The following is a 26,109-nucleotide window of genomic DNA, read 5'->3' as shown; positions in this document are numbered from 1 at the left end:
AAACCCCTAATTTAGAGAATAGTAAGAAATCAAGATGGTCAAATTTTCAGAGTAAACATTTTCCTTGCATAACATTCATACATTTCTTCAGTAATTTCTCTTGAGAAGCATACCTTGGGAATAGCTGCTGCCACTGGTCCTATGTAGGCTATGATGAGGGGAAGCAGCATTGAAAACAGACTGGAAGAGCTGAGCAACTCTGGAATGTCTTCAGCTAGATGAAGATAATTAGAACAGAGGTATTATTAATAAACCTGTGCTGTGGTTCAAAGCACATCTTATTTTCTGGTTTGCCCCTTGTAAGTTAAACTTCTATTTCCCAGACTATTTTTACTTCAAATTATTTCCATTATTTAGGCACTGTTGAATTCTGAGTCTGCCAAGTCCACTCAAGATAAATATATCATTATATATAGTTCTCTGTTGAAAAGTATCCTTCTCTTAGAGCATTACTTTATTGCATTCTTTGCCATTTAGTGAAGCTGTGTTTATATTTTCTACAGTATAAAAGTTAGCACAACAGTCCTCCCAGCCCTTTAAAATTAGTTTTATAGCACTACGAATTATGCTGGACATTTTGGCTGATATCTACATTTCTCACAAAGGGATGCTGTAACTGCTTATATATTAATTACATTAACCAGTCCTACTGATTACAACCTCTGTGCAAAACACTCAGGAAATCTGCAACTAACCTGCCTAACTAAATAAAACATCTTTAGGAAATAAAGAATCTTACCAGCTTTGATACGATACTTGTTAAATTGATGAGCAAATTTATACAAAGTATCTGACTATGCTATCACAAGTGTGAATCAACGACATAAAAGTTACTCATAGTTTGACACCTAGAGGAATTAAAGGTTAGAAAAATATTCTTTGGAAAGCAAAAGAGAAGCACCACAGCTCATGTATTCAAGTCATATTCTACTATTATGGCTTGCTAGCAAATTAAGAAGTTTTGAAAAGTAAATTTTCTCAAGCCTTACCATCTACAGCAAGAGCTCTGTGCAACAAGTCTTTGGCTGCTCGTACAACAGCACTCACGACGGAAAGAGCCCTGCTACAGTTTTTGTCCTCTTCGTTAGCTTTGTTCAACAGCTGTGACTGCAGATCGCCATCATACTCACTCCTGGACAGTGGATTAAGTTAAAGTAAGTTCACAAATACAAAATTACATTAAAAAGCACTCCTGACTAATTTTTGGCACAGAATAAGCAAAACGATTTTTGATAAAGCAATAAAAAACCACAAAGAAACCATGGAGGATATTTTGGAGAAAATGTGTCCCTGTTAGTCCTTTGCAAGAACTTCATTTGGCAAAAAGTATAAAAAGCATTTTTCTGCAATGTTTCTTTTCTCTAGATGCCTTTTAAATCACAGAACTAATTGCTATGCTCTTCCAAAGCCAGTTCCCTGTCTTGGTAAAAACAGAGCAATGTTAAATGCTTCACAGAAACAAGTAAAACTTCCTTAATGGATATTTCTGCATTTTCATAAGAGACAAAGATTCTCCCTTCTAATTTCAAAGATTAATTATGGCTTTGAAACAGTCTTGGCTTACCCAAGACTTATCAAACAAACAGTTCTTTCTTTTAAATCCACTCTGTGTATCAAATTAGGCTCTTCTTAACATCATGCATGCAACCATTTCAATAAGGTTTGATTTGCTTTTTCATAGCTATCAAATGACAATTACAAACTAATTCAAACCTTCAATATGATAGTGATTAAGCCTTCACACAGAGAAATAAAATCACTTAAATAAAATCACAAAACAAAATATACCATTTTCTTTTGGATATCTTATGTTTGTCCAGTGCATTATTTCAGGACTAGCACCTCAGAATGTTAAGAAATTTTACTTTGAGCAGTTCAGTTCTCCTTCTCTGTCATGTGAATCAATGACTCTTACAAAAGTATTATGTTTTTTCAAAGTGTCCTAGAATTGTAGCTTTGCTGTCAGCCTCAAGCCTTTTTCATTTGAATTTTTTAGCTGCTTCTGGTAGGTGCAATTCAACTGAGTACCTTTCCAACAAATCCCTCCAAAACTTTTCTCCCCTTATCAAAGTGTGTTAAACTTCTGCATGTGTTCCTTCTTTGCATATGCCTAAGAAACATTTCTATTGATACCTGAGCATCCTCCAAACAAAATGAAGTGTGACTTTTACAAGCTGCTCTATAATAGTTGACTGAACATTTGTTTCTTTGCTGTAGGCAAATCGAAACTTCAAATCATTATATATCAGTGAGTCCTCAAACTAAGTCCATAACCATAACCATGCAATAAATAAATTTATCTTGTCCAAGCAAACTACAAAGACATTGTGATTACAGCACAGCAGGTGCAATTTTTTTCAACACAATTTATTCCGTAACAGTTCCAACTTGTACCACTAGTTTTTTGAAAGCCTCTTTGAATTTTATCAGTTGAAACTAAAAAACCTGAGACTGCTCTGATCTGAAGACAGAACTTTGGTGTGGGGTTTTTTCATATGCTAATTTACCATTGTTAGAATGCCTTGAAGTTTCCATTACCGAAATTAAGTCCTTTGCTTTTCTGAAATCAAAGAAATTGTTATTTCTCTTTAATTTTCTCTTTTGCCCATATAAAAGCAATCTACGAGTGAAATAGATGCCTTCCATGTCTGTCTTTCATCCTTCTTACATAATGATGCTTTCCAATTAAGATACCTCATAATAAAGTCCAAGTTTCCAGGAGACTAAACCAATTAAAGTATCATGATCTGCACCACTGCAATTCCATTATTTAATAAGTACTTACTGGTTTTATTGACAAGCCGGATCTTTGAGCACAATCTTATGTTTTAAGGTAGTTTAGAGCTATCCTGTATCTTCAAATATACTATTAATATAATTTTGCTGGCCACTTTATTTCTTCATATTTTACTACCTTCTTTAAAACTTTAAGAGCAATATATGTTCATGTGCTTGTTAGTCTAAAATACATCAGCTGGTGTAGTATTACCTTTTTGTATTTTCTACATATTTTATTATGTAGGTACTTCTCACACAATGAAAGATAAAAGTAAATTATTATTCATTGATTCTTTTATTCCTTCCATCTTCTGGTAATCAGCCTTGTACTGCCAGTTTGAAAATCCTGTCTTTACATAAATCAGGGTAAGCACCTCAAACACAAAAACAATGCTTTCTGCAAAAGCATTACCACAACTGAATTCCTACTGTCATCCTGAAAGGCTGAAGTAAAGCTCCCCTGCAGGACCATCCCTTCAGCTGATTTTCTTCAGGCAATAGCAATTTCTCTTTTTATACCTTTCACCTCTAAGAAAGAGAGGAGTTCATATATGTATAGACTTTGCTTCACTACCTGATGCAATTATTTTTGGAAACTGAAGAACTGAATAAGTTGGAGACATAAACATGCTAGTGAGTAATCTCTCAGATATCTCCTATAGTATAGAAAAAACAAAAATTGAAATAGTGCATCTTACGAGTTCTTCATATTTAGAGCTTTAAGGGAGTAAACAATGGACCTCATAAGAAGTCAACCATCACATTATCTGTCAAATGAAAAATAAAAAAGCCAGAGAACCTAAAACAAGACTGGAAGGGGCATCACAAGCACATTCTGGATGCATTTATTTCTATCATTTGTTAAAAACAGATGTGGTATAATAGCACTGTGATGGTTTCATTGACTTTTCTTAGAAATGAATGATTACACCACACAAACCTGTAATAAAGGATCTGTGGGATTTGTCCTCGTGTTTGGTTGGTGCCATTGCTGCTCAGACTGCACGTACTGAATGTGAATGTTACACCGTCCGGACACTGCACCGTGGTCATTCCCCCATCTCCATTGGCAGTCCGGCTCCCGTAATTCCGCAAACGAACTGCGTACTTCACGTTTTCCTGAGAAAGGAGAGCAAAAATAGGTTGCAGTATAAAACAAATATCTAATGGCTTCATGGTATATGAAAGTTATTATTTTACATTAATACTGGAGAGTCTGAAAAGTCCCTCAAAGCACTCTACAAATGAAATTAAACAAAAAAGATCCAGTATGAAACAAAAATCAGAGCTGTTCAATTTTCCCAAACTATGGACCATAACTTAAATTACTACTAATTACTTAAGAGCAGGCAGGTATCCAAGAAAATTAACTGTTAGGTTGCACAAAAAAATTACACTTTCAAAAATATTCTAAAATTACTAGGTAACTATAATCTATCATATGCACTTACAAAAATCATACACACCTGGGATCTAATTTCTTCTAGCTAACAGGATTTGGAACTTTTAATTTATAGGTTGAAGCTGAGACTTTATGAAGCACACGTCAAGATCAACTTGTGAATGTGCGTCCACAAAACCAAACAATTTACACTGACCATTTCAACTTTGTTATCTAAAGAAGTTGTATGAAACCTACAGATGTGCTTTTATTTTATTTACCTTCAGTGGCACAACTTTGTCAAGTCTGATTTCAGCTATGTCACTAGGAGAATCATCTGTGGTGTAAGTTCCTTTAACCAATTCTAAAGATGTCCATCTATGAGAATGAGTTGCATCCCCAGTATGATCACTCTGATTCAAAGAAACAAAGTAATTTTAATACATTTATAATGTAAATACATGACACATGCAATTGTGCAACTTATGTTTCATTGTATAAATTTTTACACATGGCATCACAAACAAAAACATGAAAAACCTGTTCAGAGTCAACAGTAAAGTCTTTCCCCTAAAGAGGAAATTACTGAGCAGAGAGGTTAATTTCCCATAGTAACCTATGCTTATCCTTTGGAAGAGATCATAATCATCACTTATAGTGAACAACTGTGTGTAAAAGAACAGTAGATTTGCTTTATTACAAGAACCCACAGCACAGTTTTATGCTGCTTCTAAGAGAGTACATCAACAGCACATGAAACATCTGTAGGTACCTGTCTGATCATGTAGGGAGAATTGTAAGGGGGCACAGTATTCCCCAATGAGTTGCAACTGTGTTAACACCTGTAAGTAATTGAGAACCAGGGGCATAAAAGGGTGGAGCCGGACAAAGAGTCAGAAGACTGCAAGAAGAGCTAGGAGAAGGCTGCCCAGAAGATGACTGCAGAGGAAGACTGCAAGAAGAGTCAGGAGAAGGCTGCCCCGGAGAAGGCTGCAGCAAGGACCAGGAGAGTCCCACAGAGGGCTGCTGCAAGGACCAGGAGAGTCCCAGGAGAAGATGGTGAGTTCCCCTGGAGGGGATGAATAATCCCAGAAGAAGACTGACCCCACGAGGGTAGACCCCAGGAGAGGGTTGGAGAAGCTTTGGACATGCCAGGGCTCTGTGGCAGTCTGGCAGCAATATCCTTCATTGGATTGCTGCTGGATTAGCTGCAGATGCTTCTGGCTGGGTGCTTCAGGAAAAGCCCCTGGAGGGGATGGACTCTGTTGTTGTAATGTTCACTGTTATATATAAGTATGGTTGTAAGGTTTACTGTTATGTATTAGTGTGAAGTGTTTAGGGCTACTGTGACCCACTGGGACGGAGTGGGGGAGGCAGCGTTGGTGAAGCTGAGAGTGGCAGGTGGAAGCCACAAAGAGGTCTAGACCTGATTATCTAATCAAGACACCTGGGAATAGGTGAGCCACCAACAAGCAATGAGGGATTTGGTTTGGGACATTTAAGGTATTTACTTTGAGTTATGACCGCCTCGACAAGTAGAGATAGATGCTGGTGTAATGTAACTGGTATAATGTATTTCTGTAATGTAGAAGTATAGTCGTATAATGTATTACTGTGTAAGTATTGTTGTAAACATGTTTAATACAACATGATCATGCTGGGAGGTCATTATCCTTTTCTTCAATTTTTGCTTATAATCTCATTTCTTAATTTCATTCATGGTTTACAGAGAAGTAACTGGTACTAATTTATATTTAGCTCCAGAAAGTGAAAAGTCCATCATACTTCAAATATTACTTGTAATAAAGGAAGAGTTCGTGACAATAACCAAGATAAGGACTCTACTTAATATGGTATGAAGTTTGTGGTAGTACAAAAATCTTCACCACAAGCAAAAAATCCTACTACCAGTGCACTGTTTTACTGGTAGCCTAGACTGAATATGAATATGAAAATATCACTTTGTAAAGCATACTCTAAGAAAACCTCTGAGGTTACTTTTGTTCAAATTGTTTTTGCAAAAGCAGTACTTACATCATCAACTAATACCTCCAACTCATACTCATGAATTCCTCCTCCACCATAAACAGAAAATCCTACTACAACTACACCAGGTTTGTCAACAGAGAAACATATAGCATCAGGGGATCCATTCCCAGTATTCCAGCTTCTTCCCTGACTTGTTTTAGTGAATCGGTTTGGAGTGGATTTGACAGAATGGAGAGAATTCAGTCCATCAACCTGTAGAAAGTTAAATACAGCAGTCAGAAAATATTCACTGTTAAATTTTAGACAACTTTAATAAAGCAAAGTGAATTATCAGATTTTTCAACTGGGTAAATTTTAAAAGTCAACTTATAAACCACAGAAGATGTCACTATTTAGCTTTCTAGTTAATATTGACTATAAAGAAAAAAGAAAGTATTTCTGATAATTAGAAATTAACTAGGAATAATCAGAAATCCTACTCAGTTTTTTTAAAGTATTTAAATATATATTTTATGGATGAATTAGCAAAAAATACAGATAAGCTGTACTAAAAGAAAGGTTAGGTACTTCTGCCTTAGGTAAGTTAGGTATTTCTGCCTTAGGTACAGTCAAGATTAAGAGAGGGCAGAAACAGATGTTACATAATGGTAAAAACACCTTGAATCAAGATGTTATCAAAAGCCTGATTCCTTCTGTGAGAAAAGCCTGTTGATAGCACAGAGACAGTGACATGCCTTTAACAAAGTCAGATACTTTTCTGTCACTTAATGAAGTTATAGCCTCCTGAAAGGATTGTATATCTACACAAATATGCAGTCAAAAAGCAAAGTACTCAAAAATGTGCCTTTTTTAAAACAATCTGCAGTATTCTTCAGCACTAATGAAGTAGCTAATTATCAACAGTACTTCTCTAATACAGTGAATATATGCCTGTAAATCTATGCAAATCATCTGCGCTACCCAAAACAGAGAATTCCAGAACCCCGGAAAGATCTGCACACCTGTAAAATACCCATCCAGCCTCTATAACATTCCTAGTATGTTTCTCCTGAAGGACTTCTAAAATTATTTTAGAGCAGCTTTACCTCAGATCCTAATGCTGATGCTGTAAGCTCACTCACAATACTAGCAAGCAACCCACAGGTATTAGAAACTAGATGTGAAGAGAAAAGTTCATTTTCTCTTCTAAGGCTGTTCCGTACTGGTAAAACAACAATGACCAACATCTTTTCCAGCACTTCCCGAAAGCTTGTCATCCCTGAAATGTTTTCTTCACTCTGCAGTGTAAACAAAAACAATGACAAATAACATGGTTATTAAAAAACCAAAACACAAACTTTCACATATTACAAGTATTAGGTAATTGAAATATCTGTGACTTCATGAAGATCAGAAATATCTAGAAGGTGGGAAAAAAAACTAAAATATTCAAAGCTATCATAGTATGTATTCCTTTGTCAAAAGAATTGATTGATGTCCTTAATTTCCTGTATGAGGTGGTGACAAGTCTTTTATTGCATTGGAAAGACACCAGATGCAGATGTCCTTCCCAGGAGATGTCTCTTCTTTATATACTATATAGCCATAAAACCTATGGGCTTTAAAAGCATACACTAAAACACAGTGGATATATAGCTACTTTTGAAACTGTTCATGTAATTTTCTTCTGCAGCATCTAAACAAGAGACTTGGAAGCTTTATTGTTTTGGTGCTAGCAAAAAGAATCTTCTATGCAAAGAGGTAAGACAAAACCAGTGGGGGGATGATTATAAACACAGTTTTTCTTTGCTGAATGAAGTCTATGAAACCAACCTAAGCTTAAGTATCTATTGTGTTTTCTGCCTAGCAGTAAAATCCACTGCATTTGATAAGAAAAATAAAATCAGCTCAAGAGATGAAATCCAAGGTTTAACTTTCTCACCTCTTTGTATGCTAAAAAAAAAATCCAAGTAGTGAACAAATACGGAAGACAATCAGGCAAAGCAAACCTGTACAGAACACTTTTCCATCTTTTACAATTAGGAGGCTGCTGTATCCAAGACACATATATAATATTTGCATTTAGTAGTGCCTGTTGTTTCTTCCCTTCATTAATTTGTACAGGTACTTTCCAAGTCCATGAAAGCTTTTAGCACAATAATGGCCTACAGGAGTATGCCCCCAGCTTAACTGTGTATTTTATGAAGAGTAGAAAACTTCTGACCTTATCTTTTACTCTAAATTTCTGGGAATGGTAGATTCTACAACTATCCTTTACTTACCTTTCTTGCACAATTCATAATTTCATATCCCTGCTGCCAGCCAAACTGAAGAATAGAATACTGTTTAGTAGTCCCATTTCCCTGATTATTATCTTTTATTATTTCTTTTCTATCTTATTTCTCATTCCTGTAAATCACTTCTAAAATATCAGAACTACAACAATACAGCATTAAAGAGCCCTTGATTAGGAAATTGTTTAATAACCTTTGCTAGAACAGTATGAACTGGGATTCCTTTACCGATCCCCTTAAAAACTCCAGTTTGGGACATGACTTTTTATTACTAAGCTTGTGCTGACTCTTCCTCAAAACACCAAATCTATCTACATGCTCCTCCTTTTGATCACATGAAGAAACTGAAAAACGGCTGCAGAAAACACTATGCAACAGAATACTACTCCAAAGGATATTTCGTCCAATTTTTAATATTCCAAGATAAGAACCATTCTGCTTAGACATTCTCCAAAGAAGAAACAGTTAGAATATTTCGGACAAAAAGTTGAAAATTGTACAAAATATTAAGTTTCTAAACTAAGCCTTTTAGAAAGAAAACACTTTCTAAACTAAGCCTTTTAGAAAGAAAACACTTAGGTAAATTCATGTACATTTTTATCAAACAATAAAATGTAGGTACATAACAGCTTTTTGTTGCAAAGTAAAATCATTGGGCTTTTAGAACACATCCTCACCTGACTGAGCTTTTCCATGTGTGCAACCAGAAGAGGGAAGCGATGGGCTAGGGCAGAGTCATTCTCAGTGCTGACTTGTTTAACCATGGAGCGCAGCAAGGCCTCTCCATCATAGGCAATGGGAAAGATGGAGGTCAGCTTCACTGATGTGTGGCACAGAGCAGACATGACAGCTGCAAGGAGCCTACTGCTGGAGGTCTTGAAGTTTGCTTCCTGGATATCCTGAAGACAGAAAAAGTAGTTAATTGAATGGCACCACTGCACTGAAACAACAGAGAAACTACTTTTAAAGAACTTCCCAGCTTTACTGTAATTAATAAAAATAATTTAGAGAAAGATTTTTTATGAATTTTACACTGCCTTCCCTCATATGCTTGCATTCAGATCTTCAAAACTGGAGTAATTAAAATGTATTGGTTGGCATATTGTAAAATAAACCTGTCTAATATTACTTTTAAAATTATGGTATCCTTTGAAGAGAAGGCTTTTCTTATAATTAACAATTATAATTAAACAACTTAATTAGAGTAATACATTAAAGAACAGATTTTTCCTTGAAATGGTATATGCTAAATGAATCTTCATGCAAAGCGGCAAACTGTTTACATCCCACCACAAGCAATGCAAGCAAGCAACTACACTGTTTAGATGTGGGATGCTTAAATAAAGCAAAAGAAGAAAGTTGTTGATTACAGAATAATATTTCCAGCTGCTTCTCATGTACTTGGCTGGATCAGAGCACTGCTGTAGTGTTTAATAATGAGGAATTACTCAAGTATTAGCGATAAAAAATAATACTACATGGATGCTCTTAGTCAACATGCAGCAAGAGTAAGCACATATAAAGGCACAGCCTCAACACTGAAACAGCAGGTGCTGACAAATTTTCTTCACTGTATCGCAGAGATTCTTAAAAGCTAAAGACGACAAAGTTCCTAGGCTCTTATTGAACTACATTTAGAGAACACCCTAAACAAACAAAACCAGAAACAAATCCAACACTCAATCATTAAAAAAACAATCCAAAACACAACAGAACTCAAGTCGCAAATCAGAATAAATGCAAAAATTAGTAACATTTTTAAGTATTACTTGGCTTCAATTTGAGCAAAAGGAAAAGCTAAGCTGTTATATTTACTTGAGCCATTTCAATGTACCTGGTCCAAACAGTTCAGCAAGTCACAAAGACATGCCCACTGGAGAGCTGGTGTTGGATAGAATGAATGGAAGCAAGCTGTAAATGTATTATGGCATTCCTGAAGAACAGCTTCTAACAGACTGAGAGGCTGACTAAGATATCCTTGTGGATCATTGTCCAGCTTCACCATGCAATGGTCAACTCCTTCAGATAAAATTTTTCTCAGCAAGGTCCTAGTTTTTCCAATGCAATCTGCTAGTTTGCTGGTTTCTTCTACAACTGCCTTAGCTGTAGCTAGAAGATTACACAAACAGAAGCATTAAATGTAAAATAATTAAATATTTTCATGTTAGAATGCACATTTTACATGCAAACAGAAAAACAGGGAATTCAGCAACATTGTTGAATCTATATTCAGAGAAGTTAATTCCAAAAGTAGAACAGTGAAAGGATGTTAAACTCTATCAAAGAAACCTGAGCATTAAAAACTCCCATTTTTCTGATCCTTTATAACATATACTGTGCTTTAATGAGCATTGTTAGAGGCATGAAAAACACATAATCTTTCAAATTCACACTGTGCTCACTCCCACAGCAAGCACTATGTACAGAAATGGAAAAAAGAAGATACAAACTGTCCAAAACAGCTCAACTAACAAATCACACAGGAAATAAACTTTAAAATACACAGGTTACAGTGCAAACATGTGGTACTAGGATACTTAGTTATGAGGACAATTGAAAATTTCTTGTTTCTGATAACAAGTCTTTTAATTGCTCCAATAAAACCATCTGTGTGAGCAAATCTATTTTATATCATATCCTACATGACTACTTAGATCAAACCATAAATTTCCTGTAGATTATTCGCTAATAAATATGAAACTGAGAGGAATACCTGAAATTGGGTATATTTCACAGGTGTAGACCCTCAGCAATCTCAGGCAGCAAGTGCCGACAAAACGCAACCTTTCCAAATCCAGAAGAGTAGCAGTGTATTGGAAACCCTTCAGCCCACGAAGTTCTTCAACTCCCAGCACCAGTGTTGTCCAACTCCAGTGAAGAATGCTCAGTAAAGATTCAAAGCATTCCTGTTTCAGGGTATGAAGGATAGATATCGAGGACAGAATTAGTGTTAAAAAACAAGAAATGACAGTTCTGCATCAGTGTTAGACAAAAGGCAAATATCTTCTTTATTTATGTTTACCTGAATCAGACAGCATCTTTATTTATGTCTATACACATCTACCATGCAACACACAAATCCCAATTTGCTTGAGAATATTAAAAAACCACTGAGAATGCAGGGGACACTTCGCTGCAATACCATAATAAAATCTATCTATAAGCTATATTAGAATATTATGTGTGGAAGCCCCTCAGTTATTTAAGAACAAATGTATTCACCTGTAATGGAGATTTTTCAGTAAACTTTATTTGCTTATCTACAGAAGCGTGCAACACTGACTTTTGACATAATACATTTTTGTCATAAAGTATTATCAGGGCTGTGTTCATTTTGTTTTTAAACAGTTATGATCAGCAGGACCATGGGCACTATATGAAATTTACAGTACTTGAAAGCTAAACAGAAGCACATGGTAGTTCACAAAAAATCTGAGGATGTAAAAAGTTTTGTTTCTACTATTATTATTGTAGGTGGTCAGCAATTTCACAAAGTTGTACCTTAGAAAGTAAAATAAAAGTATTTGGTGTTGAACACCAAAATGAAATATTCAGAAAAAGTAAAAAAATAAAATATTCTTATCAGTGTACCTAACTTCTGCTTGAGAAAGCAAGCACAAAATCACAATTATTTCCACATCTACATTTTTCAGTTTCCTAACCATGTATGAACTTGCAGGAAACACAGAAGATTCTCAATAGTACTCACCACAGAGACAGTTCTGGCAAAAGATCTCTTTAAAATATGTACAGGTTCACTAGTTTGCTGTTTTCCTTTGGATGCACTCCCATCACTCGTTGGCAACCTGGAAGAACAATTTTGGAACTTACTTGAAATCTCTAGTTTTAATTTTTAGTAGAGTTTTGGGTTGGGTTTGGTGTTTTGTTTTGGTTTTTTTACTTTCTGTAGTTTTTACTGCTTTTATTGTTCAAGTGGGGAAAAGAATCAAAATGAAAAAAGTTTTAATTCTCAAAAAAAAGTTCTGTTTCAACATAACTTTTTGCAGTTTCCTAATCATTCTAGACCAGTAACCAAGTATCTTGAATTCTCTCCAATTGGCAGTACTGTGACAACTAAAAATGAGGTTGAGATTTAATTACATGCAATTATTACTAGTATCTACTGTATCTCCTCAGACGACATCAAGACTAGAAATCTTATTCTTTAAAATAACACCGGTTTTGTGAAAGGAAAATGTACATGGAAGTTAAAAATACAGACAGCATCTACCACAGCAGCATCTTCCCTTTTGTGCCACCCATTGGTCTTCAGAGGTCTCAAGGTTTGTTTGCCTTTTGGCTACAGCCATCTCCCCATAGAAATCAACAGATGATGAATTTGTCATGTTAGGGCTTCATATACATCAAAATGAAACTTTCACCTAGAAGGACAGGGCATCTATGGACAGAAAGCTTAATGGCAGAAGTGAGCTATTCTGCAGAGGAACCTTGAAAAGGACATTCTTAGAAAGGACAAGAAAACTGGTATCAAAGCATTCTAAGCTTTAGAATCAGCGTGGAAGCCAGGGGAATTATATACACACAGAATATATAATATTTTTGTCATGTATCCATCTGAGGACATCTGTAAAATATACTATCAACACAGTGGAAGAGTTCCTGATTATTAAAACACATAACATTTATCAAGGCAATAAGTTTATGGTAACTTATTGTAAAGCACAGTTCTTTGTTGATTTTGGCTTTGTTTCATTAACATCCTCTGTTCAAGAGCATACAGTTCCTAAACTGAGGGCAACCAAATAGAGAATTTCCCAACTAGCAAAAAATATTATTCATGCCATTGTGAGATTCTATGGATGTAAATGAAAATCTCAAGACTCATGCAGCATGACTGCAAGAAAAACAGCAAGGAAGTGAATGTGGGTATAATTTCATCACTTTTCTCAAAGGCACTAAGTTTTCCCTACATTTTTCAGGTATTTATTTCCTTCGCTTAATACAGTAATATTTTCATGAAACACAGTTATAATGAATTAAATATTTCTATTTTAAAAATATGTCATCAAATTGTTCCAGAGGTTAAAGTATTACCTGTATAGTAATTGTGGAATCTGTCCTGCATTCACGTCTGTACCATTATTAGATTTCTTGGAACTTTTAAACTGAAATACAACACTGAAAGAGAAATAACCTAGTTATTATTCAAGCCTTATTAGAGCTCCTATTTTTCAATAAAAATATTGAAAAAAATATACCCATCATCTGTAGTAATAGAGGCTTGTCCATGAGATCCACAATCACTGCTAGGTCCTGACACTCTTGCCCAGGCTACATACCACCAGCCAGCTTGCAGGAGCACTGGTTCATCAAACATCATTGCATATTTCTCTCTGGGAGAAGTAAATTTTGGAAAATGTTAGCTGCTAACTATTTTTATATTCACTTTTAACAAATTCCACCCTAATTATTAAAAGATATTGAGAAGCAATGGTGTTAAGTGGTATCTATTTAAATTGAAAACCCAAAAGCTTTTAATCTAAAAATTTTAATCTAAAAATATTGTAGTAATTAAAAAATAATTCAGAGGGACCTACAAATGCCTGAGTTGTGCTTGATCTTGAACTGTGAACAATTGTATCAATGCTAAACAGAGTAAGAAGATATTAAGTTAAATTAACTTAATGTTAATTTTAAAAGGTTTAAGTCAATTAACTTAAATAAACCCAATTACTTTTAATATACAATACTCAAGCAAAGTACTAATTATAAAGTACTATATAATACTGATTTCAGAAAATGTTTGCAAATGACAAGAACTTGTACATAAATTCTTAGTAATTACAATAAGCATTTAACAGGATATATATTTAGGGGATTGATATATAAGATTTAAACCTGGAAGAATTAATCACGTATCATTTGAAATTTAAATTACTTCATTACAGAGAATGAAAAAGCAGCTACAACATAGCTAAATTAAACCATATGCACAAAAGAACTGCTGCAATGTTTTGTCTTATGGTCTCAGGAAGATGGGATTTGACTTGGATTTATACAAGAGCAAGAATTTGATTATTTTTCTTCTTTTAATTTAAATACTGTAATGGCTTGGGGACATATTTGGTGTTTTACTATTTCCCTACACACATCGAGTGTTTTACATCACAAGCTACAAAATTTTAATGATGTAGACCATCTCTGTTGATATTTAAAGTGATACTAAAATGTGTATAGGGAAGTAAAAATAAAGATCAAGAAGCAGGTGCAAGCAGGCAAGCTAAACATCTTACCTGGCAGCACAGTCATATGCTAAAACATCTGTCTCAGCAAGGAGGTCTCCATCTGTCTCATGGTCTCCCCCATCTGGACCCAATTCAAACAACTGGTGAAGTAAGAAAAAAAGTAAAATTATGTCTTAGGTGTTGGCAACCTCGTAACACCACTTTTTCTTGTCTGGCATTCTGGGAAATTGTATTTTCCAAAAATAACTACTACTTAATATCACTGACAGGCAAAACCACATTCATAAGTCAGGCATTAACTGTTAAGAAACAGCAATTGACACTGACCTCCCAGCCCTATGTCCAGATACATTTTTAAGTGGAGAAACTCCCTAAATCTTGCAAACAAGACAAAAGCAGACCATCTAAAAAAGGCAAAGTTTGGCAGAAGCTGCAGGTTTTCCATCACCAACTGAAATGCACTATATGACCTTAAGATCTACTCGGCTTCTCTGGAAAGGGACAGCTTGACAGTTCAGCAGAGACAGTCAGTAGTGTTACAAACAGTTGGTGACTGGGACAAAATATGACACCTAAGACAAGTTTGTTTTCTTACTTACAAGTAATTTCTACCATTTGATGATTTTGAAAAAGGACCACAATACATGTCTATGACTTCTCTTGCAAACACCTATTTAATACACAGCTTATTTCTGGTAGGACTGGCAGATCTTAATCTTGGCTATAAGCTAATCCCAAACAAACTGAAAATACAATGTTAGAGTACTATCATAACGTTATTACCTCTGGTATTTAAATGGTGTGATTAACTTTAAGTTTCTTGGCTGTACTTATTTGCAATTCTCAGTCATTATGTTAAACTAGAATAAAGTGCAACTACTTATTTTGGATTTCCTGTTGGCTTAAGCAAATGTTACTGCTAAGCATGTCATCCATTTCCCTAGTACAAACCTCAATATCTATTAATCTGAAAATAGAGGGAGAAAATTCAATATTCCACTAAATGATAAGTAACAATAACACATTCTGAATATACAAATACAAACATCTAATAGAAATCTCAGATATAACATCTTTCACCAAAATCCTTATAAAATATAGGAGCAGAGAACAGCCACCCAAAACCAGAGGTCTTACACCAGCGTGTGTTTCTGTGAGGTTTATTTATCCATAGCCAGATTTATTTATTTTAAAACAATCAGCACACATGCTCCACCCATAATCATGCCTATATTTGGCACAGAGTTAATTGTATTTGCTGCCATTTTCTCTCAGTTGAAGAATCCAGCCCAGAAGCTATCCACAGAGCAGTATGAGAAAGAAATGGCATGGAAAGTGGAAAGCAATAGCTCCTGATAAGGACTCTTTTTCTGTTTTTGAGAACAGCTCCTCATGCATCACACAGGATATGATTTTAACCGGAAGTCCACAACACCAATCTGCTGGTGGTGGACCTTGGAGCTTTGTGTAAATAGATCACAGAACCATTCAGACTCTAAAATAACTGCCCAAAATATCTCTAGGATGGCACAGCATTTAATGAAGGTAATAATGGACCAATTTAATGAAAAGTAAGAATTGTAATTCTCAGCTCTTTACTTCATCCACTGTGCCTGCATAATGCTTTCCACATACAGTAAACCACTCATTCATCAAGAAATAAAACTAATCATGGTTTTGGATAGCATTACTGAAAGTTGTGATTTTGAGACACAATATTGCTTAAAACAAAACCAAACCTCCTACCTTTATTTTAGCAGTGTATTCACCTCTACCACCAAAAAGACCAAGACCACCTAGCAATATATCTGTGTCAGCACAGAAACGGATAGCTTCTACGGAGTGGGCTGAATAACCCCAGCCTCCTCCATGACCTGCAGAAAAAAAACCCAACAAAAATGCAGTTAATCTTAGTCTGTTGTTCTGCAACCTGATCAGCATGTGCTATGAAATTTTAGTGTGTACATACTTTCAAATCTGTTAACAACACTATAATCTTCTTTAGAATAAACTTTCATTACTGCTTGAGTCTCTTCTTCTGTATTTGCAACACCCATTTTTAAGTCCTGCATAGCAGCCAAAGTATCAAGGCAACCTAAAAGAAAGCAAAACCAAAAAGAACTCAAATTCTCTCACTGTTGATTATAATAATTGAAATAGAAATGAATACTAGTTAAGAAAATCAAAGCAATCTGTTTTGTCCCTACACCACATATATGCTACCAAGTAGCTTTATACTTTTGATTTAGTTATGGGCCACTGCTGCAGAATCTCAAGGCTTGCTAATGAACATAAACTTCATTTATTATCCAGAATAACAAACAAATGTGATTAAAACTACTCTGAAACTTTCCTAATGGCAAATAAATTGCCAGTAACATTTTTTTCCTTTTTACACTTAGAATATTACCCAAAAAGAGTTAAAGTAGGAACTGAATTACAATCAGATTTGAAAGTCTTCACAATGGTGTTTTGTTTCATACACATAAGGACCTAACATGCCTTACTTTGACACAGACACAAAAAAGTGCTGTTCAAGTGGAAAGGTACCACATCTCTAGCACACAATGAAGTGAGAAGGTCAAGGAACAGATGACTTATCATAATCAGTGGACAAGCGAGTTAAAATAACTGTGTATGTTGCACATGGCCAGTTTATACATGAACACAATGTACTTACGTGCTGCATTTTTAGACTACAAAAAACTACAAAAGGAAATAATATTTCCCTTAGTGACTCATTATACAAAACTGCAAAGATTTTATATACTGTATTTACTTTAAAATAAAAATAACTTATTGAAGATCACTTTTTTCAGGTTTGAGTTCTTTGAGATTCCAGGTTAGGAGTACTGACTGTATTCTGCAGACTTTCCAAAAAGATCCTCTAGGAAGGTCTCTTACTTTATTATGTAGACATCTAACAAGTTTGACCAGAACTCTAAAATCCTCGAACATCATTAAAATGGCAGAAGATAACTACATTAGCCAAATTATAAAAGTTAAAATGAATGGTGAAAGGCTACAAAGTGAAATTTTAACTAAAAAAGTCAGGAATTTTTTAGATTACAATTTGTTTATACATTAAGCTATGTTACTTTATTTTGTCTAAGGTTCTGACTCATGAACTATAAATATATACCTAGGATATGCAAAGCTGCATGAGATCTGGTGGTTAGAGCTTTGGAACCTGTTGGCAGAGCAAGTTCTGGACTCAAAATGCTACACCGAGATTGCATGTCTGGAGCTGAGGGAAGCCTGGAATCGGCAACTACCGCGTTGTAACTCCACAGTTCCCTGGCATTTGGGCGAAACCTAGAGCAAGAGAAAACAGAATGAACAAAACCTGTAACCTACTGAAAAAATACAAACCCTTACCAACAATTACATTTTAAAGATATTTCATGTAAAATGTAGATCTGCTGGTATAAACTCTTGAAACTGAGCATCACTATCACAAATACATGAAAACTTTATTAGCTTAACACTCCAGCAAACAAAAAGATACAAAAACATTATTATACCTTAAGTCAAGAAGTCATATTAGGGTTTAGAAATTTCAGAAAATATTAAGACATTTCTCAAAACTAACAAATGTTAAAACAGCATTATCTATTAAGAAGTGTGAAGTAACTAGCTAAGTACTAAACAGAATGGCAGATGTGCTCAAAAATTTTAAAGATGCCAAGTGAAAGGAAAAGGCTTACCTTCAAATAAGAAAAAAATCTTGAGGAATCCAACGTATTTTGTTTGGGCTTTTTAAAATGGGTAACATTGCCTCATGAGTTTTTAAGGGATTACAAAAAAAGGGGAGCATAAACAAGGGAATACAAAGACTTTCTATTATATATTAACACATAGTAAAAAAGAGAATGAAATCTTTGAAACCACTACATAAAAGGAAAAAACAGCAAAAAGACATAAGTCTATGGGAGTGTTCTGAAGAAGCACAAAAGGAATTTTCACTTGCTACACTTTCAAAAATCTAATGGACAAAGAAATAGTTTTAACTAACAATATTAAAGGGCACCATATGTATTCAGGATTTTAACAAGTTAGCAATGTTCAAATTTATACACGTGACATTCCCCATCCACCTGAATTTCACTAAGAGATTAAGTCACAAAGCTTTGAAGAAATGTTTCAGCTGCACATCATCAGAATGTCTGTGCAAGAAACTGAATCCATCATTTAAATAGGCATGAATCAAAATGTCCAGAAATAATAATATACCAAGAATTTAACTACTAATAGGCATGTTATTAACATGTCTCTTCTTCAGATTGTTTTAGCGTTTTCTATTGAACAAGAATGGGATATAACAGAGAAATAAATCTGCACAGTCTCAAAAAATCCACTCTTCATTTAAGTATTTATGCTCTATGGATTTAGTTCTATAGTCCCCAAAGTACTACAAGACAGTAAAATATCTCAATTCATGTTTATCCATAATATCTAATATGTGACTTTATATACTTCCTCAAGCTGAATAACCACTTTATTGTCTTCAAGTTGAGTATCATTATCTTGCCTCCCCGGAAACTTGCTGCATTCCCATGGCCACTGATAACTGGTTTAGTTCACAAACAGAGTCTTTCACTAGATTTAAACATGCTGGAAATATATAACTCTAAGGGATGTGGGTGCTACTCTTACTTCAAATCTCAGCATACTTTAAGTAAGAAGTGAACAAGCGAGAGTCAAACAATCCTGCAGATGTGCAAAACGCAGAACTGCAACCATCCAAGGTACTTCCTATGCCATAAAGGAATGTGCCTGGCAAACACAGGCTTCAACGTTAATTGGCTGTTAAGTTCATGAATCTCATTTCTGGATGAAGACATCCAAAGTAGAATACAAGCAGCTTTTAAAGACATGATCCTATGATATATCATCTTTTCCAGATGAATGTTGGCTAGCTGGTTCCCTGCATCACTCAAACTTGTTTTGTCTTCAAGCAATTTAAATATCATCACGCTCTTGAACTCAGATGGAAGTTCAGATTTCTCTCCAAATCCCAGCTAACATAGCTTTTGATTTGTTATAGAAGAATTAGATGTTATGATTCTGCGTTGGAATGAAAGCTTACTATCTACACTTGCTCAAAGACTACACTCCAAAGACTGAAATAAATACAATTGGTCTGAACGTCTATGCCATCTAAATAAATACCTTTATTTTGACCTCCCAAAATGTCAGAAATAAAAAGAATACCATTGCTCCACCCCTCCTCTCATGGTCTTAACCACTAATGCCTGACAGAAGAACAACTATTTAAGACACACACAAATGCAGCTGAATATGGCAAGGAAGTTATTGACTCAAGTGTTAGGTAGATGGAGGAAAGGGATTTAAGAGAGTAAAGAAACAAAACAGATTTGAATCCCCAAAATATTATGAGATTGGAATGAGAATGATGCAAAAAAGGAAAGAAATTTTAAAAATTCAGGCACGAGAACATTTGTTTTGGGCTTACTTGAACAAACCGTCCAAAAATGTTAAAAATATTTATGGAAGACTAAAAATTGTTTTTCATTTACAGGGAAAATAAGTATAATCAAATCTCCAGCCTTGCACAATATTTTAAAAAGGATTTATACATTACTATTTTAATAGCTATAATCCACACTTGCCTCCAAATAACATCATAGACAGGATCCAGACACACACCAGAACCTTGAAGGTCTTCCTGCTCAGAATCATTGAATGTTTTGCAACTGCCATCTACTTTGTTTATCAGAAGACATTTAAAAGGAGGAGGTTCTGATATTGAAGCTGGTACCAAACCTAGATCAGGGATCAAAAAGAGCAAACATGAAGACACCACTCATTAATGCTTTATGCTTAGAAAGTGCCATGTAATACAGTAGGGAAGAACAGATATACTGCTACAACAAAAATATAAAAGGTGATAAGATTTAAATGCAGGTGAAGGTTAGACTTTAGCATTATTATTTTTAATAAAAAACACCTTTCTAAAGAAAGGATCATCATATGCAGTAAAACTAGAAGGAAAAAATATTTTCAGTCCCTCCATCCATGTTTTTGACTTGTTGCTCCTGTATTGTTTGCACAACTGAACCCACTTTCTCCTCCAGTACTTCTATAAGCATTTAAAATAATATAGAAGAGTTCTTGCCTATTATATGCCTGCTTGCAAAGATCTCTGATGTAGCAAGCACATGAGAATTAATGAGAGCTTCGTCAATCCGGAGGAAAGTCTGGTCCCCGCTTGCTCCAATCCACGTAGCTTTGCGCCCATACTTGGAGCCTATGTTAGGCATAGGGGCTGGTTTTGCATTCCAGTAGGGCATGTCCAGAATTGGTCTGCCAAGCTGACCTTTCTGCAGGAAGAATGCAAGAATCAGTAAGTGACATTAACAGTTAGTCTCAAAGATGGATAAATTATTTCAATAGTTCTGTCACACAAAATTGGTAAGCTGGAAGAGAATTTACCCCAAAACTACCTTCAAAATGCAGTGGCTGCTCCAAGTGAAGCGTTACGCATTTAACTACAAGGAACAAGTTACTGACAGATATACTCCTCCCTTTTCAGATAGGTTTTTGAGTAAAGTTTTTGTTAAATACCACTCCAACTCTCTATGATGGATAACCCTCCTCTTCATCTTCAGAATCAAAAATAAAAGCATTGTTTTCCTACCATGTCCAATATCTGATTAATGTCAGAGCTAAACAAGGAATAGATTCATAAGGAAAAAAAATTATATTCAGATAGACCATCCAAGTTCCATTCAATTCTGAACTTATATGGACTAAGATTTATACAGCAAATACCTCTTAAAAGTACCTAGAAATCGATTAGCTCATCAAACTTGAGCTAAAAACAGTGCCTCAGCAAGCACTGCTGCACATGCTCATGAACACTTATCTGGAGATCTAGGGCTTTACCTCTATGTACAACTAGTTACTGAGATGGACCAACAGTTCATATACTGCACCTAAGTATGCAGAAAGAACTGCTGCCAGAAACCTGCTCATGCTCCATCTACCTCCCTCAGGCACAGAAAATGCACTGCATGCAAATGAAGTTAAAACTATTAGAGAAAAGAAAAATGTATACACAGCAAATGTCTTCTGTTCAGCACATTACTCATCTTTCTTCAAAACAACATAAGTAAACTTGGTGAAGACATTTTCAAGTAACATGCTTTGTTTTGATTTTGTCTTGACTTTATGAAGCTTTCAGCAAACTTTCTAGTACCACAATATTAAAAGCAGACACAAAAATCAAGTGGTCTAAATATGGCCTAAACTTATTTGTTTTCTTTTAGAGAAAGGGGAAAAAACCCTCAGTCAACTGACAAGCTTTTATACCCCATTTCTGAGAGTGAATTTGGTTTTTCAGGGGCCAAGTTTCACTGCAAGACAGCAAAGCTTAAACCTTTACATGTTTACAGTTTTGACAGGAACATAGACAACAAAGCTTTTGCTTAAAGTCTGAAAAACAACAAAATATTACTCATTTTCAATTCAGGACATGACTTTCTACTTCCAAAATTTCAGTCTTCACTTTTTTAAAAAAATTCCTTTTCTTGGTAAAAAGATTTCAAAAGTTGAAATTTCTCTTTTGCTGTGTCTGGCAGTAAGTAGTTTTTAAAGCATGTAAAAATAGCTCAGTACTTATATGCTACAAGGGGCATCTTTGCAAACACAGGGAGGCACAGAGGGAAGCAAACAATGCTTAAATGCTTGTTTAGTGAATATAAGAATGGATTCATATGGACATGGGGCAATATACGCCACATGGATATGAAAGAAGACTACTGGAGTTGTGCTGTGCTGTACTGAGCAATAACCCCTTCCCCTCAAGTGTAAGCAGAACTTCTGCAACTCATTGCTGTTTCCATGGAAGAACCCAGGACACTTCTATCAAATGGAGACAGGTAATAGAATAGGAAACAATTACTTAGAACCAAGCTTGTAACAGAGTTTGAGAAAACCGGTGCACCTTATAAAACAACTCTTTTAAATCACCATCTTCATTAAAATATTAAAAAACCCCAAGAATTCCTGGCATTGTGTTTTTCTCATCAGAACAATATTAAAGGCTACATTTTAAAACATAACAAGTGTTGAAGACATGCTGAAGTTATGCACAGTTCTGTAAGAGCAATATAAGCAGTCTTGAAATGTCTCTGAACAACACAAGAATTACTAGCTTATTCCCATAAGCAAGCAACATTTCCTTACAGAGAAACTTCCAAATGTGAAAACCTGGCCATCCATTAAGAGAATAGCTGTGTGGTTGCTCCCAGCAGTAACTTGTGTACTAGGGCCTGGTAATGCTTGCACCAAAGTGGGACATCCCCTAGATAAAAATAAATTAACTCTATGTCAATACATGGTCATGCAGCATTTAAAACACACATTAGTATTGTAAGTATTTCAATTGCTGTGAAATATATTTACTAGATTCACATACTATAGGAAGTTAGAGCCAAGAAACATCTTGCATATTAAACCAATGGAGGTTTGAGAGACTGCACCAGATAGTTAAGTTTATGCCTTTCTGTTACAGGGAAACAAATCAAGGACCCTCTCTTCAGTTCAACTCAGAAATTAACATTGAATAAGAATTATTAATTTAATATATAATTCTAGAATTACAGATGTGTAGATACAATAACATATACATAAGTATATTTTTGTATGAACACAAAATATATTGCAATGAAATGTAGCAGTAAAATATATTCAGAAAACTCTACTTAAGCACTTAAAAAAATCCTGGAAGCAATCAAAGCCTTACTCCAGTACAGTTACCAGAAGCAACATCGCTACAGCGCTCTCAAGATCACTGGCTAGGGAATTATAAAAGAAATAAAGGTCTACTCCTCTCCATCAGCTCCTCTCCCATCAAACTCAGACCCAATAAAGAACAGACCTCTCCAAACTCTTTTCCAGAGAGATATGAAAAGATCTAATCCATTTGTCTCCCAAGTATGGTCAGACATAAGAAAATAAACTTTCTATTTCAGTAAAAATGAAGGGGAAAAAATGACAGGGTGTTCAGGATGCAAAGAAAGAAAACTTGAACTGATGACTTAGAATAGAAAGAGCACAAAAGATAAAAAGAATGAGACACTAAAATTTTTATTTCAATACCAACAAAGAGAACAGAAAGCTACAAGACTTTGAACCCCATAATGAATGTCTACCTGGACTTAATATTTCCCATGGAGTTAAAGACTGTGAATTTGAAGAACAAGTTATTCCCACATAATTTTATGTTTGGAAAGTGGGCTCAGAGTTATACAGAGGATGACAGCACTACGTGAAACTTACTTTTAAACACAGCCTTTCAAAAGTAGGGTAATCTAAAATAAGAACAGGTTGTTTTATACTGGAATAAGAAAAGGTCAGCCCACAGTTACCTAGTGATTGTTTAGCAGATGATGTGCTAAAAGATGGTTCATCTCAAAGTTCTGATTTTGGCTGAATTGCAGGTAAAACAGAAGTCAAGAAATTATGAGGAAGGTGAAGCATCACATTCAGCAGAAAAAGGGTAGATGGGAAGACGTGAACATACAAAAAATGTGGAACAGAAGAATGCAGCATGAAGATAAGTTGATAACCTAAAGAAGGATGAACAGAGGTATACAGAAAAAGTATTCTTTGGTGGCAAATGTAGCTTTCAGTGGGTGACTAATGAAGATGGAGGGACTGAAGGGCAGAATAAAATTAAGTAGAGGATGTACAACATGACACTCAAATTTAGGTGCTTATCTTGTTCTGTAGGCACATGGATTTGGACATCACTATGATTATACACAGACACAGAGCATAGTTTAGCAGCACCAATGATGAAATATAAAAAAAAAAAAACTTTACATTTGTCTCTCATTAACCTTAAGGAAACTCAAAAAGGCATCAAAACATAAATAAGACAGAACTAGTAACTAATTCAAAAGCGCACCCCTGTTAAAAGGAAGTATTTTTATCATAAGGTTTTTCTTCCTCTCCCTCAAAATTACGACAGCTGCAGGCATGGAATTATCAATCACATCTTTATTAAAAAAAAAGCAGTGAATATTTAATCTTTTAATGCTTAAAAACTATGCTATTATCACCATAACTTTATCTTTCTGTTCTTCCAATTGAATCTATCAGCAATGTTATATGAATGCTATGTTTGATAGCCTCCTGGCAACAGCAGAACAAAATCAAATAAGCCACTAATGCAGAGAGATGAACTATGTTACCCTCTTAAACAGCTTTTTCATTAAGATCATCCAACTTTTGGAATGGCCAACTACAGTCTATAGGTTCATTTAGAAGTGAACAGAAAACAAATGTAAGATACTTAACTACATAAAATAAACATGAATTGCAAAAAAAATAGTATTCACTTCATAAAAGGAAGAGGGATTTCAAAAAATACAGACAGTTTGATGAATGCACATAGAATACTCAGTGATACTACTATTTCCCTACCCCCCTGAAATTCAACAGAGGAAAGCTCAGAATAGACACTGAAGACCCTGAGAGACTCTGGGCAAAGTTTTAACAACCAAAGTTTCTCCATCTGAATCAAAGAAAACAAGAACTATTCTTCTGGGATGGAGTGGAAAGACACACTGGTATTAAAGTCACAGAACATTTGGCAATCACAAAAGACCAACCTCAGCTATAGAGAAATTAACCTGAGATCCCTTGGGAAAATGTAACAACTGCTGAATAATTGAGGAGATGTACATGCATCAGCTAACTCAGGATCCTGAAGAAGGTCCAGATGCATTCTGGCTGTCCACATGGAAACACTCTTCCATCCCAAAGGGTAAGCATTTCTCAGAGCAGTTGCAGTCTTTGAAAATTCATCATGCATGACCTGTTGGAACAATTGCTGTCCGTGGTCCTTATGCAGCCAACAGCTGCGTGCCAGCTCCCAAAACATGTCACCTGGGGCAGCTGACCATGGTGCTGCAAACACGGTTCGCTGGGAAATGTTACTGCGCAGTGGGTAAGAGGAAACAAGCAGCAACTTCTGTCCACTGCAAGCAGAGTTGGACAACTTCATTACAGAGAAAATGGAGATTTCTGTATTTCAGAAGTGACTCCATTTTAGAGGAAATTTGGTGAAAAGAGGTAAATATAATATGACCTGCACTCCATCACTGGAGTAAAATAATCAGAAAATACACCTAGAAATATGGTCTTAAACAGATAATGGAACACTTTTTTTTTCCCCTTGAGTTACTAATAGAATATAGTCTCTATTCTTTATCTTCAAGGGGAACATAGCTGATCATCTATGGAAGGTCTGATCAATTTTGGTTTATGCTAGTATTGAACCTTTGGAAGCCAAATCCTATCAAGATCATATCACTTCAGTCATTCAATTTCTGGAGCTTGACTGTCAGGTCATGTACTTACTACTGGAGTGCGAAAGTCAAGAGTCTGTACAAAAAAATGCAAAATTTTGAACAGTAACAGAAAGATCCTGGAGTTTTAACTTCCAGCT

At 35.3% G+C, this 26,109-nt stretch overlaps 1 protein-coding gene across 18 annotated transcripts in view; it reads right to left on the bottom strand.

Annotated features, from left to right (window-relative positions):
- The window catches only part of MYCBP2 (MYC binding protein 2), a 176,933-nt gene that overhangs the window by 75,910 nt on the left and 74,914 nt on the right, over positions 1–26,109 (bottom strand). For all 18 annotated transcript variants that reach the window (XM_030943587.1, XM_030943604.1, XM_030943631.1 and 15 more), the window contains 19 exons: positions 22,839–22,956; positions 20,767–20,971; positions 20,261–20,414; positions 17,770–17,942; positions 16,597–16,722; positions 16,374–16,501; positions 14,676–14,767; positions 13,641–13,775; positions 13,477–13,560; positions 12,131–12,227; positions 11,135–11,327; positions 10,256–10,530; positions 9,099–9,320; positions 7,234–7,425; positions 6,194–6,400; positions 4,441–4,572; positions 3,719–3,897; positions 990–1,132; positions 114–214 (listed from right to left, as the gene is read on the bottom strand). In XM_030943587.1, coding sequence (XP_030799447.1) covers positions 114–214; positions 990–1,132; positions 3,719–3,897; positions 4,441–4,572; positions 6,194–6,400; positions 7,234–7,425; positions 9,099–9,320; positions 10,256–10,530; positions 11,135–11,327; positions 12,131–12,227; positions 13,477–13,560; positions 13,641–13,775; positions 14,676–14,767; positions 16,374–16,501; positions 16,597–16,722; positions 17,770–17,942; positions 20,261–20,414; positions 20,767–20,971; positions 22,839–22,956 — 2,956 coding nt within the window. The remainder of the gene's footprint in view (positions 1–113; positions 215–989; positions 1,133–3,718; positions 3,898–4,440; positions 4,573–6,193; positions 6,401–7,233; positions 7,426–9,098; positions 9,321–10,255; positions 10,531–11,134; positions 11,328–12,130; positions 12,228–13,476; positions 13,561–13,640; positions 13,776–14,675; positions 14,768–16,373; positions 16,502–16,596; positions 16,723–17,769; positions 17,943–20,260; positions 20,415–20,766; positions 20,972–22,838; positions 22,957–26,109) is intronic.

This window comes from Camarhynchus parvulus, chromosome 1, assembly GCF_901933205.1.
Source record: "Camarhynchus parvulus chromosome 1, STF_HiC, whole genome shotgun sequence".
Classification (NCBI taxonomy): Eukaryota; Metazoa; Chordata; class Aves; order Passeriformes; family Thraupidae; genus Camarhynchus; species Camarhynchus parvulus.
This window is presented reverse-complemented; position numbering and strand designations above follow the sequence as displayed.